The 15041-nt window shown below is 42.3% G+C and overlaps 1 protein-coding gene across 1 annotated transcript in view; it reads right to left on the bottom strand.

Annotated features, from left to right (window-relative positions):
* Window positions 1–15041, bottom strand: part of LOC124287573 (zinc finger protein aebp2-like) — a 71013-nt gene that overhangs the window by 9069 nt on the left and 46903 nt on the right. The window contains exons 2-4 of the mRNA XM_046724063.1: window positions 9507–10129; window positions 2041–2165; window positions 635–702 (exon numbers count right to left, since the gene is read on the bottom strand). Coding sequence (XP_046580019.1) covers window positions 635–702; window positions 2041–2165; window positions 9507–10129 — 816 coding nt within the window. The remainder of the gene's footprint in view (window positions 1–634; window positions 703–2040; window positions 2166–9506; window positions 10130–15041) is intronic.

The raw sequence follows: 15041 nt of genomic DNA, 5'->3' as shown, positions 1-15041 counted from the left end.
TTCTCTACCAAGTACATGTCCTCTACCAAGTCGGTCCCTCTACATGTCCTGTCTTCTCTACCAAGTACATGTCCTCTCTACCAAGTACATGTCCTCTCTACCAAGTACATGTCCTCTCTACCAAGTACATGTCCTCTCTACCAAGTACATGTCCTCTCTACCAAGTACGTGTCCTCTCTACCAAGTACGTGTCCTCTCTCTCTACCAAGTACGTGTCCTCTCTCTCTACCAAGTACGTGTCCTCTCTCTCTACCAAGTACGTGTACTCTCTACCAAGTACGTGTCCTCTCTACCAAGTACGTGTTCTCTCTACCAAGTACATGTCCTCTCTACCAAGTACATGTCCTCTCTACCAAGTACATGTCCTCTCTACCAAGTACATGTCCTCTCTACCAAGTACATGTTCTCTCTACCAAGTACATGTCTCTCTACCAAGTACATGTCCTCTCTACCAAGTACATGTTCTCTCTACCAAGTACATGTCCTCTCTACCAAGTACATGTCCTCTCTACCAAGTACATGTCCTCTCTACCAAGTACGTGTCCTCTCTACCAAGTACATGTCCTCTCTACCAAATACATGTTCTCTCTACCAAGTACATGTCCTCTCTACCAAGTACATGACATATACTCACATGTCCTCTGGGGTCCAGTGGAGTAATACTTTGATTTTTCCTGATTCTTCAGTTCGCTTTGCGATGACCTGCAACAATTGTAAGTCAGTGTTAACACACAAGAGACATTTATACCTCCTGTCCATAGAACATATGGTATTTCTCACAAGCAGCAGAACACTTTTAGACACAGCCCTTCTGTTCCCCCACCCTGCAACAACCCCACCCTTATGTTCCGCCACCCCTCAACAACCCCGACCCTTCTGTTCCCCCACCCCTCAACATCCCCCACCCTTCTGTTCCCTCTCTCTCAAAAAACCCTGCCATTCTCCCCCCCTCACCCTTCTGTTCCCCACCCCTCAACATATCCTGCCATTCTGTTCCCCACCTCTCAACAACCCCCAACCTTCTGTCCCTCTCCATCAACAACCCCTTCTGTTCCACCTCTCAACAACCACTGCCCTTCTGTTCCTTCTCCCTCAACAACCCCCACCCTTCTGTTCCCCCCCACCTCTCAACAACCCCTGCCCTTCTGTCCCCACCTCTCAACAACCCCTGCCCTTCTGTTCCCCCACGCCTCAACAACCCCTGCCTTTCTGTTCCCCACCCTCAACATCCCCTGCCCTTCTTTTCCTCTCCCTCAACATCCCCTGCCCTTCTGTTCCTCTCCCCTCAACATCCCCCACCCTTCTGTTCCCTCTCCCCTCAACATCCCCTCCTTCTTCTTCTGTTCCCTCTCCCCTCAACATCCCTTCTGTTCCCTCCCCTCAACATCCCCTGCCCTTCTGTTCCCTCTCCCTCAACATCCCCTGCCCTTCTCTGTTCCCCCACCTCTCAACATCCCCCCACCCTTCTGTCCCCCTCCATCAACAACCCCTTCTGTTCCACCTCTCAACATCCACCACCTCTTCTGTTCCCTCTCCCCTCAACAACCCCCACCCTTCTGTTCCCCACCTCTCAACAACCCCTGTTCCTTTCTGTTCCCCACCCTCAACAACCCCTGCCCTTCTTTTCCCTCTCCCTCAACATCCCCTGTCCTTCTGTTCCCTCTCCCTCAACATCCCCTGCCCTTCTGTTCCCTCTCCCTCAACATCCCCGCCTCTTCTGTTCCCTCTCCCTCAACATCCCCTGCCCTTCTGTTCCCACCTCTCAACCCCCTGCCCTTCTGTTTCCCCACCTCTAAACACCCCCAACCTTCTGTCCCCCTCCATCAACAACCCCTTCTGTTCCACCTCTCAACATCCACCGCCCTTCTGTTCCCTCTCCCTCAACAACCCCCACCCTTCTGTTCCCCACCCCTCAACATCCCCTGTTCCTACAACCCTTTTTCCTCAACACCTCCTATCCCTCACACCCTTGCTCCTCAATATCCCCTAGAACTCATCATCTTGTCTTCACCTCCCACCCTAGCGTGTCCCCCAACTTACAGCACTGTGGAATGTGACAGAGTGAGGCGGTCCCAATATGTCTAGCTGTGTCCGCTGGGTGAGGTCTTCTAACTCCTGCTGCAGTCGAGCCATGATGCAGTTGTCAAAGAAATCGCCTGTTCGAGCTGAAAGGAAAAAAAGAGAAGAAATAGATAAGTTGTCCCTGTTTGCATGAATGAGTTGATTGATCAGCATACCACAGTGGTATGATCTTGCATATCTCCGTCCATAATCCTGTGAGCCTGATTGATGGGCAGCGTGAGTCTCGGCATCCGGATGATGCATCTCTTGCCTCCCACAAAATCACACAGGTTAATTCTGGTAGGATTGTGTCACAAAAGACTGTCATACCGTATATGACCGTAGATAAGCTGAATTTTGAGGACCAAAAAAGGCACAGGTTACACTTTCATCAAACTTTGTTTCTGGTGGTACGAAAACGGCATTGTATCATCAATTTTGTTTTCTTCTTTTGTTGGACATCAATACAGCCACAGACATGAAGACATCAAATTTGCAATTACACATAATCAGACAAGATTTTTACCTTTTCAGTTCTAATTGTTTTTGCTAGGCATTGTATTTTATGCAGGGATTAAGATTACTATGTGTATTTGTCTCGAATAGAGAGCCGGCAAAAGCAATCAGTTGTGCAGACATTTCCCTGTGATCTACTGGTGATTTAGTTAAAACATGAGATGAATTCTGCTTAGGTGATCGGAAAAACATAGTATCTGAAACTATTATTTTACCAAGAGAAATATATTCCAGCATTGTGAAATTTTAATTGCAGGTTTTGCTCTATAAATGTGAAATATTTATAATCATTTCCACCGCAAAAAAAGTTAATATGTTTACATGTGATTGTCCAGCTACAACAGCTTTAGTGAAAGAAAATACATATGCGCATCCATTTTCTGTCAACTGCACTTCATTTCGAGGTGTGAGTTGATACAATATTATTGTGACTGCTTTGAATAATGAGGACTGAAGTTATCGGAGGAACACACGATTTCACCGCAGTTAATATAAACATTCTTGAAAGACAAATTGAGTAAAATTAATAAGTCCAGATGTGTAAAGTTTTATTACGCGATAGTACAACAACAGGATTAACTTGTGTAAATCAATACACATTTGTTGATACTCTATTTCTAAACACTAATCATGATGAGAAGAGGAATGAAGGTTGGTAGGTCGACTTATGTACCGAACATACCATATTCATACTGATATTAAGGGTCAAGTTCGGACCTCGGCTTATCTATGAGATTGGCTTATCTATGGTCATATGCAGTACACCTTTGGTGGGTCATGATTAACCAGTCATTATGTGACTTCATCAAGATCTGGGGCCTCCAACATAGCAACCCAGCACTGTTACTAACCAAGTAAATTCACTGTGGGTTGAATGTCAGGTGAAACGCTCGGGCATAACTGAGTGAGTTAGTGAGTGAGTGAGTGAGTGAGTGAGTGAGTGAGTGAGTGAGTGAGTGAGTGAGTGAGTGAGTGAGTGAGTGAGTGAGTGAGTGAGTGAGTGAGTGAGTGAGTGAGTGAGTGAGTGAGTGAGTGAGTGAGTTTGGTTTAATGCTGCAGTAAAAATATATTTCAGTTATATCACGGCATGTAAGTTTAGAGTTTAGAGTTACTACTTTTGTGAAGCTCACATGGATTTGGTGCTGACAAATTCAGAAACATTATTACAATAAATCAATGATACTGAAACCAAAATCATCGGTGCCTGGCATGCCTAGGGGATGTAACTCTGCACAGCAAATTACATGACTGGGCCACCCATGGCCCAAGGTTTATCTTGAAGGAATATATCACAAAAGGAGAGATTGATGAAAACCCAATTGAACTGCCTGGCAGAAAATTACAACATCAACCTTCACAAAAGAAAGTTTCTAAACAAGGACCAAGTAATTGAGAAAATATCAATCACATTGAAACTTTATTTCAAATTGATACTGAAATATTGATGATCAGAGAGAAAGGTTTATTTGTCTATGTGTGCATAAAACTCACAGGTGAGTGAGCACGGTGACGAACTAGGACACAGCTCTCCGAGCCAGCTGGCTGTGCACCATTATGAACAGCAGGGATTATGGTTCAAGCCTAAGTGTGACAATAACCTCTCACCTTGTGTGATAACATGATCAATGCAATACAGGTCATTCTGACCGAAGTAGGGACGTGATATGCAAACTATCTTCCGGGAAATAACCATCTTATCGGAAATTCAAACTGCCAGTAAGTGTTCCCTGTGGGTGCAATGTTCACAATACACAACAAAGTACTACAAAGTGTATATATTGTTTGGATGGGACAGCAGCAGGACCGGCCTTCTGTAGGGGAGTGCCATGTTCATTATCACTACTATAGGCCGTAACTGTTGTCATATTTCAGAAAATCAATGTTCCATTAACACTTCACACACGGATGCTTCCGAACAGGAACACAACGTGACACCCCAGTCAGCATCCTTTCAAATCTCGGTCAAAACTCCAAAAATAAACATGCTAAAATCATGGATCCTTTTTACTTTTGATTTGTTTACGATGTTATTCACCCATAAAGGTCTCGGCAACTAGATATTTAACACAGGGAGTCCTACTTTACAAACATTGCAAATTAACATGTAGAGCTTTAGAATAATTTTCAACTAAACCACTCTTCAATGAAATCTATACATATTTTTTTCCATTGATAATGAATTATTGATGCTTTGTACCAGCTGTTGCCATCTGAAAAAAACAATGTAATCCTCCACAAATATCCTGATACATATCTTGAAAACTTGGCATTAGTAGCCTGGCATTAGTAGGTTAAAGCGTTTGCCTGCAAAACTGAAGGCAGGGTTCAAAGCCCATTTCTGGTGTACCCGGCTCTAATTTTGCTTGAAAATTGCTAAAAATGGACTGATAGTCTTCTAAATACAAGGCTCAGAAAGGAAGAACTTATGGATGTAATATTATCGTAAAACACTAAACAGTTTAATCGAACTAATAATAACGGCCTATGCTTGTTACAATTAATGTAAGGCAAGTTGTTTATATTTCCAGCCCTCGACTCCAGCGGTGGGTCACACTTGACCAACATGTGGCAACACGTTATTGTCAAGTGTCACACTTACTTTTAACTTCAAAACACCACTTACACAGGTACTTGTAAACAGTTGCTTTGGGGATAAGAGCTCTAGAATTATAGCTGTGAAGTGGAAACATACTTTTGAAATACACTTTTACTGAATTAGTATCTATATTTTTAAATGCTAACACCACTGTTTTAAAAAACACAGATAGAGTTGTTTGGCTGGTTGTTTAATGCCGCAATCAGCAATATTTCAGCAACATAGCGGCGGTTGGTAAATAACTGAGTCTGGACTGGACAATCCAGTGATCAACAACATGAGATCTACACAACTGGGATACGATAACATACATGTGTCAACAAAGTCAGCAAGCCTGACCACTCAATCTGTTAGTCACCTCTTACAACAAGCATGGGTTGCTGAAGACCAATTCTAACCTGGATCTTCACAGGTCACACAGATTGGGGACACAATAGATAAGCTTTTAGCACACAGTGGCCAATTCATTGGATAAAGGAACAGAAACAGATTCCAAATCAGTCTGCCTTAAACCATATATAAAGCTATCTGGACATTGAAAGAGTGAGTGAATGAGTATGGTTTTACGCCGCTTTTAGTAATATTCCAGCAATATCACGGCATGGGACACCAGAAATGGGCTTCACACACAGTACCCATGTGGGGAATTGAACACGAGTCTTCAGCTTGACGAGTGGAGGCTTTAACCATTAGGCTACCCCTACCACCATGTGTTATTGTTTTACGCCGCTTTTAGCAATATTCCAGCAATATCACGGCGTGGAACACCAGAAATGGGCTTCACACACAGTACCCATGTGGGGAATTGAACACGAGTCTTCAGCTTGACGAGTGGAGGCTTTAACCATTAGGCTACCCCTACCACCATGTGTTATTGTTTTACGCCGTTTTTAGCAATATTCCAGCAATATCACGGCGTGGAACACCAGAAATGGGCTTCACACACAGTACCCATGTGGGGAATTGAACACGAGTCTTCAGCTTGACGAGTGGAGGCTTTAACCATTAGGCTACCCCTACCACCGTGTGTTATTGTTTTATGTCGTTTTTAGTAATATTCCAGCAATATCATGGCAGGGAACACCAGAAATCGGCTACACACATCGTGGGGAATTGAACCTGGGTTGTCAGTGTGATGAGCTAAAGCACTCATTGAAAGAAGTCTCCACATACATTAGACATAAAGCAGAATATGTATTTCAATCTCTGAGAGAGCCATTGACTTTTAAATCCATTGACTTTTGAGATGATCGAATTCTGGTCCTAACTGGAATGTAACAATAGAGCAGACGGCTCCACAGATATCAATTATCCTTGTGTCCTAGCCCACCCCATATCACATCAAGGTATGTCCTGTCATCGGCACTCATATGAGATAAGGTGACGGCCAGGTGTACATCATAAACCTAATGACACCTTTGTCAACCTCATACTGGATACCACCGCTAAACGTCAGACTCTCAGCTGGTCCTAGCAAACAACCTTCTAAACGTGCTTCAGTAAGTCTGTCCAATAAGTTTGGGTCCACCGTATTTAACTATTTAACGGGGACTCAGTCAATGCTATTTATATCTTTGTTTTTTGTCTATCTGCTTTGACTGGCAGTCTCACCTGCTGACAGGTGACCTCATTATAGCACCAACCTAGTAATTACCTCATTATAACACCATAATGGTAAATCCTTTGTAATACTGTGTACTTTCAGATTGTAACAACACAGTTCATTGAACACTAATTTGTCAGTATTTTACTTGTCTCTTGATGAAAACAGGCGAATAGGAGCCCGTTGGATCTTTACGAGATAATAACCAGTCAATACTGACTAATGAAAAGTTATGTCCTTGTTAAAAACTTGATAATTACAAAAATTATGAAACTTGCTTCTTCAAACTAGTAGTAAAGAAAACTATCCATCACAAGCAGACAGGTGTAATTGACACCTCGCAGCGATCGCCTCACTTGTATTGATAATCTCAGCAGGACTGGGGCCAGGAGATCAGGCAGCCTGTGTCGGACAATGACACACCTATCTCACCTGTGTTCTCACCTGTGTAACTCGAGTGCCATGGACCATGATAACAAGGAGATCAATGAATAGTGGCAATCTTTCCATGTTGATGAATGAATAGTAATACTACAATAATGAACTAACATGGGCAGGTGAAGTCATGAGCCAGAATAACAAGAGAGACATACGATTCTTAGACCTGACAAATGTACATGCCACCTTTCAATGTGGTATTTTCTATACACCAGTGGTAATATGAATGTGGACATGAGTTTACGACACATGGTAGCAATGGATAACTATCCAGTAAATATTACATCGACTGTATCAGACTGGTCGTTGTGCGGACTCTCGTTGATAGTTACCTGGATATGTGGTAGGAGTGAGTGAGTGAGTGAGTGAGTGAGTGAGTGAGTGAGTGAGTGAGTGAGTGAGTGAGTGAGTGAGTGAGTGAGTGAGTGAGTGAGTGAGTAGTGAGTGAGTGAGTTTAGTTTTACACTGCACTCAGCAATATTCCAGCCATATGGCGCCGGTCTGTAAATAATCAAGTCTGGACCAGACATTCCAGTGAACAGCATGACCACCCGATCCAATTAGTCGCCTGTTACGACAAGTATGGGCTGCTGAAGACTAATTCTAACCTGGATCTTCACGGGTTATATGTTGTACGATCAACTAAATTGAACAGACAATCTTATATTGATTCATATATATAGTACCTGTTTCTCCAATCCAAGTTGTCACTTATCTGTTTCTCTTGATATTCCAATTCATCTATATTCACCTTTTTCTTGATTTTCTGAAGTTCTGAGTAAACCAGCCCTAACTTAGTTTTTTCATCCTATATGATTTAATGCTATGACCCTAGACAAAACCAAATTTGAGTATACTTGGGGTTCAGGCTGTGTTAAAGTCGCAGATTGTGGATGGTTGCCAATGACAGATAGTCATGTCCAATATGGTAGCACTGCATGAAGCCGGACCATCTATGCCACTTGGCTGGAGACGGTTCATGTACATTCATTCAGTGCCTGTCTCCACGGTAACGACTGTTGAAAAATGTGGTAACCGTGGGAACATGACAGGTGTATGTTTCCACTGACAACTCAGTCCTCATCCCCGCCACTTACACACTTGCAAAGAAAGTCTTCCTTCACATTCATTTGTTGCTTCATATATCTAGAAGTGTCTCACTAAATATGTTAAATAGAATTCCTGCTCTGGTACGATATTGGACAATCATCTTGAAAACCATGTAATTCAATTATTTCTCTTCCTTGCTTGGACATTTCTGAAGCTGTTCATATAGGGTGAGGTGTCATGAGTTAAAATTCTTGCACACATATATTGTGACTGAGAACTCTGACCACCGCTTGTTTTATATACGTAAGGCCGAGCAACAAGCAATAACAGGTACCATTTTTTAACATCTATTGTTGAAGGTCAGGGTCAGAGATTGAGCCACTGACCTTTCGCCCACAGAGCAGATGCTTTCTCCTCTCAACCAAAGGAGTTCCGCACCTAGCAACACTTAAAAAACAAATACCTGACAAATACAGCATATAACCCTAGTAAGGCTTAAAGTGACCAAGTGTGATGCCCATTGCTGGAATATTGCTTAAAGCAGCGCAAACCCATTCTCTCTCACTGAAGTGACCACACATAGTGACAGGCTTCATGATGTTTCATCTTTCTATGGATAGGTACCAGCACAACAAGTAATTATCTGTTATTCTGTGCATGTACTTCCTGGAGATCAGGTGAAAATCATAAATCTCAGTGTATGTGTGTGGTTACTTCCATGAGTCAAGGTGAAGGTCATGTTTCTATGTGTCTACTTATGCCTGTGTATTCTAACTTCCATGAGCCAAGGTGAAGGTCATGTTTCTATGCGTCTACTTATGCCTGTGTATTCTAACTTCCATGAGCCAAGGTGAAGGTCATGTTTCTATGCGTCTACTTATGCCTGTGTATTCTAACTTCCATGAGTCAAGGTGAAGGTCATGTTTCTATGTGTCTACTTATGCCTGTGTATTCTAACTTCCATGAAATAAGGTGATGATCATGTTTCCGATTGCATAAAGTTGCTTTCTTCAAACAAGGTGAAGGCTTTGTGTGTGTATACTCTCTTCCTAGAAACAAGGTGAAGGTCATGTTTTTGGATGTATATTATCTTTCTTGAAACAAGGTGAAGGTCACGTTTCTGTGTGTATATTCACTTCCTTGAAACAAGGTGAAGGTCATATTTCTGTGTGAATGTGTGTTCATGTCCTTGGAACAAGGTGAAGGTCATGTGTATTGAACATTCATTTCTTTGATACTTACTTCCTTGAGGTCGCCTTCTCTTTATCTTTCGTTTCCGCAGTAATTTGGTTGGTGTGTCTTCCCGAAGTTTCTGCGTCTTCTGATTTGCTTGTGGTAGTGTATTAAAGTGACTATTGACATGTCTCTCCAGTCCTGCGTGAGTGGTAAACCTCTGCCCACACCCCTCCACAATACACTTGAAGGGTTTGTGTCCGCTGTGGCACACAATATGTCTAGACAGCCACGACATGGAACAGGAGGACTTGTTATACACCTTGCATCCATCCCACAGGCACACGAAAGTCTCACTCTGTTGTTGTGGATCTACATGGACCTGTCGTATATGCTCCAACATGTTTATACTAGGGTCTATTTTCACTGAGCAGTTTCTCCATCGGCATGGAATTTGTTTTTCTTCAACCTTTGTTTTACAGTTTTTGCAGTTAAGTGAGTCTTTATTGCTTGGGATGGTGATTGCTGATGGTGCAAGGAACGGATTTGGCGTACATGACCTTGAGGTGTCAGGCGTGACCTGCTCGGAGCACGGGGCAGACGGCGGCTCACTGGGACTTGGCACTTCATGTTTAAGGCTGGACGTGTCTAACTCAAGGTGAGCTAGTTTGAACTCTTCTATATCCTTAATTCTGGAAATACAGGAAATAAAATATCAGAATTTAAAATATACAGTTTGATAATAATAAAAGCATACTGTATCACCACCACGGATGTAATTTACTTACTGACTTGTGTCATACTGACTTTACAAAACGAGTGTCAGAGGTCTTGTTTCTCCCGAGTGAAAGTGAGAACATGACTTCTCATATTGGATTAGTAAAATCAGTATGATACACATGCGAGCGTAATGGAAACACGTGTGAATGTAATCATTTCTATATTACCAATCCTTCTGAGCTCTCCTTTGGAAGCAGGCCCTTATCACACCAACCACAACTGCTGAATGGTGTCAACAAACTTCAGCCATGACGTCATTTCTTCAGTCCAAGCTTACATCCAAACGAGATTCAAATGACGTCAACAATACACTGGTGAGCGGGATATTCGCATGAGTGCACATACATTGTTCATGAGCCTGGTTACTTCCAACCGTGTGGGTAGCACATGGACTTAATACTACAGATATCTAACAAGGTGAAATAATTGGAGATTGTCTGATTGGTCTTTATTTTCCTGAAGTGCAATTCAGCCACTGGAGACTGTTGATGACATCAAAGGATCATCCTGTCCCTGGAGAGCAAGGTGATACTTCAGATAGCATAATGATTAGGGCTATCCTGCTTCTAATGATGTACACCTTGAGAGCAGGAATCTGTTGTGAACTGAGCCTGAAGCTATACAGCCCAGGAAATCATCAACTTATAATGCTTCAAGCATAGAGTGAGTGAGGTGGTGAGGTGCCATGGCCCTCTGAGATACCACGTTGTAGTTTAACTTGGATATACCAATTAAACATGTTCACTCTGAGATCGGACGCCCGTTTCACAAGGTGATCGTAGTGCTAGTAGGGTTCTAATTTCAATGCTTTAACACAGACTTACGACAAACGTAGCACTACCATTGCTTCGTGCAATGGTCCTCTGTCCTTGTATCTCCTCAATGCTGTATACCAGACAGCGAAGTGCACCATCTATTAACATTGTTTTGTATGGCACTGTCTGTCAGGGTTTGAATCTCAACAGTAAGTAAAGGAGAAGGAGAAGGGAGGTGGGATGGTTGGAGGACGGTGGGCGTTTGACAGTGGAAGGTGAAAGGTGGATGGTGGATGGTGGATGGTGGATTGTTTCTTTTGCATCTATATAACAATCATTGGTGGATGAAGACTGGGCATCACAAACTGAAACAATGTTGTGAATGGAACCAGCTCTTTAGTTAAGCAGGAACATTAACCTTGAGACTACCTATGAAGCCTTGGGTGAGAGTTAAGGATGGATGCCGTACAGGGAAACAATCTGCTGTTGATTGCTTGGTGGCTGTGATGGTGCTGTTCCTCTGCACCTTGTGTTAGTGCTAGAGTAACATGTACTAAGACAATAAAGGATTACCAACAGATCAGACAGGTGCTCTCACAGACTCTCTATCCCTGAGAGTCTTCTGTACACGGATATCAGAGAGGAAATATACACAATGTGACATATACACAAAACGTCAGCTCTGGAGAACAACCACCTCTCCTGCAACACCCCTGTGTGACCAGGTGAGCTAAATCTATTCCCATCTGTTCAAGACACCTTGTATCAATGATGACAGACTCGAGGACACACAAAACATCTCTAGCCCTATAATAGTAAATTACAAGAACAAAGACATTTCTATTTATAGTTCAATAACAGCAATCAAGAACCTTTGACCTTTTCGAGAGATCCAAAACACTGTCACCAGCCCTGGGCTGTGGTGGTCCATTGATGTGAGATGGGGCAGTTGTCCCAACAGCTCCAGCAGATTACTGCCAGCAATCAACGTCACAGATGTGATGGACAAAGATCCTCCTCTGCTGATCAATGTAATCTAACTCCAGACAAAAGCTACCCATAAACTGCTTGGTATTCAATACTGCTTGTCAGGTCAAGTGTTCGATGGACAGACACAGTCGCTAGGTGCCAGTGACAATACAAAACTATTTGTAAATATACTGAACAAAACCAGTTATGATCAGGAATATTTGAGGGATATTGTTTGTGATGAACGTTATGCATATGAAGAAGTCCAACAGCATCCAAGATCATCTTTGTTCATTATCTGTCCACCCCATAAATTATGTATTATATTCTATATATCTCCATACAGAATCTCACCTTATTTATAAACTAAATTTGGCAAAAAGTTGATTGTAAACGAACCACAGAAGCTAAGAGTTAAGGTGAGCTAATTCAAAGTGTTAAGACAAATGATAGAATGATTATCCTAACACAGTCAAACAAGTGATGTTCAGGTTGCAAGTGGAATGGGCAAGTCAGACTTTAGCATTCTTTTTCTTTTTCTGTTTCTTCGCACATTTGCCTTGAGAATTGGTAAAACAAGTTGTATCCCAAGCCATGACTTAGGCCTATTCGACACTGTGATCTCAGCACTGTCCTATGTCTGTGAGAAAGTATGTTACTGTAATAAGTCACACTACTGCTACTGCTCTATTTGTCCATTCAAATCAGCCACGACAAATCAACAACTCAAACTTTTTAATCACCTGAATTGGGCAAGAAAAACAGCTTCAACGTCAATACAATGAAGAACAGAAGTTTGTTGGATTCAAACTGAAGACAAGCTGCACAAGAAGCATTATCACACTGACTGTTGTATAATTCTGAATGTTTTAGTCAGTCGGTGACAAGTAAGGAGGAAGAATGTGACACGAGCATGCATGGCCCTGATAGCAAAGATGGATTCAGGTCATCCAGACTTGGGACGCAGGGAAATATTGACTGCACCAATCACAAAACACATGAATAATAGATTCACTTTGTGACAAGACAATGATCCCGGCGTTAAGATTGAGACAAACTTGCCATTACATGTAATACAGCACCAATTGGAAACAGTTCCCTGCTCACAAACTTCCTGGAAATGCTTCATAAATGACTGTGGCAAACCTATTACCCTTGCAACTATTTCTGCTAAGTGAAACTGATTTTTGGGAAATACTGCGAGAATGTTTTTTCCCCCCAAATTACAAATAGTACAATAATACCATTAATTCAGAATTATTTTTTGACAATGTTACTTATTTCTTACTTTTCATAACAACATTGTGTTTCATGGAATCATTTGGTTGTGGAAATGGATCCATCTGACCATAGGGAAATTAGCTATATAAACTGAGTCCACTCATCAGAATATAGTTGTTTGATTCTTCTCAAATGTAACACTCCACAACTTTCTACCTTTATGGTGGAAGTCAGTAGATAATCAGTTTTGGATCAGACAGTCTAGTGACTGAAATCATGCAATAAGGATATGGCGACATGTAGCAAACAAGTTTGTGAGTCTGACCAGCGTATCCCATGCGAGTGTTCTGGTAGTGTTATTTGGGCAATCAGGTTATGGCCATGTATCAACCAAGTTTGTGAGTCTGACCAGCGTATCCCATGTGAGTGTTCTGGTAGTGTTATTTGGGCAATCAGGTTATGGCCATGTATCAACCAAGTTTGTGAATCTGACCAGCGTATCCCATGTGAGTGTTCTGGTAGTGTTATTTGGGCAATAAGGATATGGGGATATGTATCAAACAAGTTTGTGAGTCTGACCAGCGTATCCCATGTGAGTGTTCTGGTAGTGTTATTTGGGCAATCAGGTTATGGCCATGTATCAACCAAGTTTGTGAGTCTGACCAGCATTCCCATGAAAGTGTTCTGGTAGTGTTATTTGGGCAATCAGGTTATTTGGTTTGTGAATCACCATATCCCATGCGAGTGTTCTGGTATGTTATTTGGGCAATCAGGTTATATGTATCAACCAAGTTTGTGAGATCTGACCAGCGTATACTCATGCGAGTGTTCTGGTAGTGTTATTTGGGCAATCAGGTTATGGCGACATGTAGCAAACAAGTTTGTGAGTCTGACCAGCATATCCCATGTGAGTGTTCTGGTAGTGTTATTTGGGCAATAAGGATATGGGGATATGTATCAAACAAGTTTGTGAGTCTGACCAGCGTATCCCATGTGAGTGTTCTGGTAGTGTTATTTGGGCAATAAGGATATGGGGATATGTATCAAACAAGTTTGTGAATCTGACCAGCATATCCATGTGAGTGTTCTGGTAGTGTTATTTGGGCAATCAGGTTATGGCGACATGTAGCAAAACAAGTTTGTGAGTCTGACCAGTGAGTGTTCTGGTAGTGTTATCAAACAAGTTTGTGAGTCTGAGTGTTCTGGTAGTGTTAATAAGGATATGGCCATGTATCAACCAAGTTTGGTGATGGCCAAGCGTATCCCATGCGGAAGTGTTCTGGTAGTGTTATTTGGGCAATAGGATATGGCGACATGTAGCAAACAAGTTTGTGAGTCTGACCAGCGTATCCCATGTGAGTGTTCTGGTAGTGTTATTTGGGCAATAAGGATATGGGGATATGTATCAAACAAGTTTGTGAGTCTGACCAGCGTATCCCATGTGAGTGTTCTGGTAGTGTTATTTGGGCAATAAGGATATGGGGATATGTATCAAACAAGTTTGTGAATCTGACCAGCGTATACTCATGCGAGTGTTCTGGTAGTGTTATTTGGGCAATCAGGTTATGGCGACATGTAGCAAACAAGTTTGTGAGTCTGACCAGCATATCCCATGTGAGTGTTCTGGTAGTGTTATTTGGGCAATAAGGATATGGGGATATGTATCAAACAAGTTTGTGAGTCTGACCAGCGTATCCCATGTGAGTGTTCTGGTAGTGTTATTTGGGCAATAAGGATATGGGGATATGTATCAACCAAGTTTGTGAATCTGACCAGCGTATACTCATGCGAGTGTTCTGGTAGTGTTATTTGGGCAATCAGGTTATGGCCACGTATCAACCAAGTTTGTGAGTCTGACCAACGTATCCTATTAGCTGCA

This window comes from Haliotis rubra, unplaced genomic scaffold, assembly GCF_003918875.1.
Source record: "Haliotis rubra isolate DU_JTF1 unplaced genomic scaffold, ASM391887v1 Scf401, whole genome shotgun sequence".
NCBI lineage: Eukaryota > Metazoa > Mollusca > Gastropoda > Lepetellida > Haliotidae > Haliotis > Haliotis rubra.
This window is presented reverse-complemented; position numbering and strand designations above follow the sequence as displayed.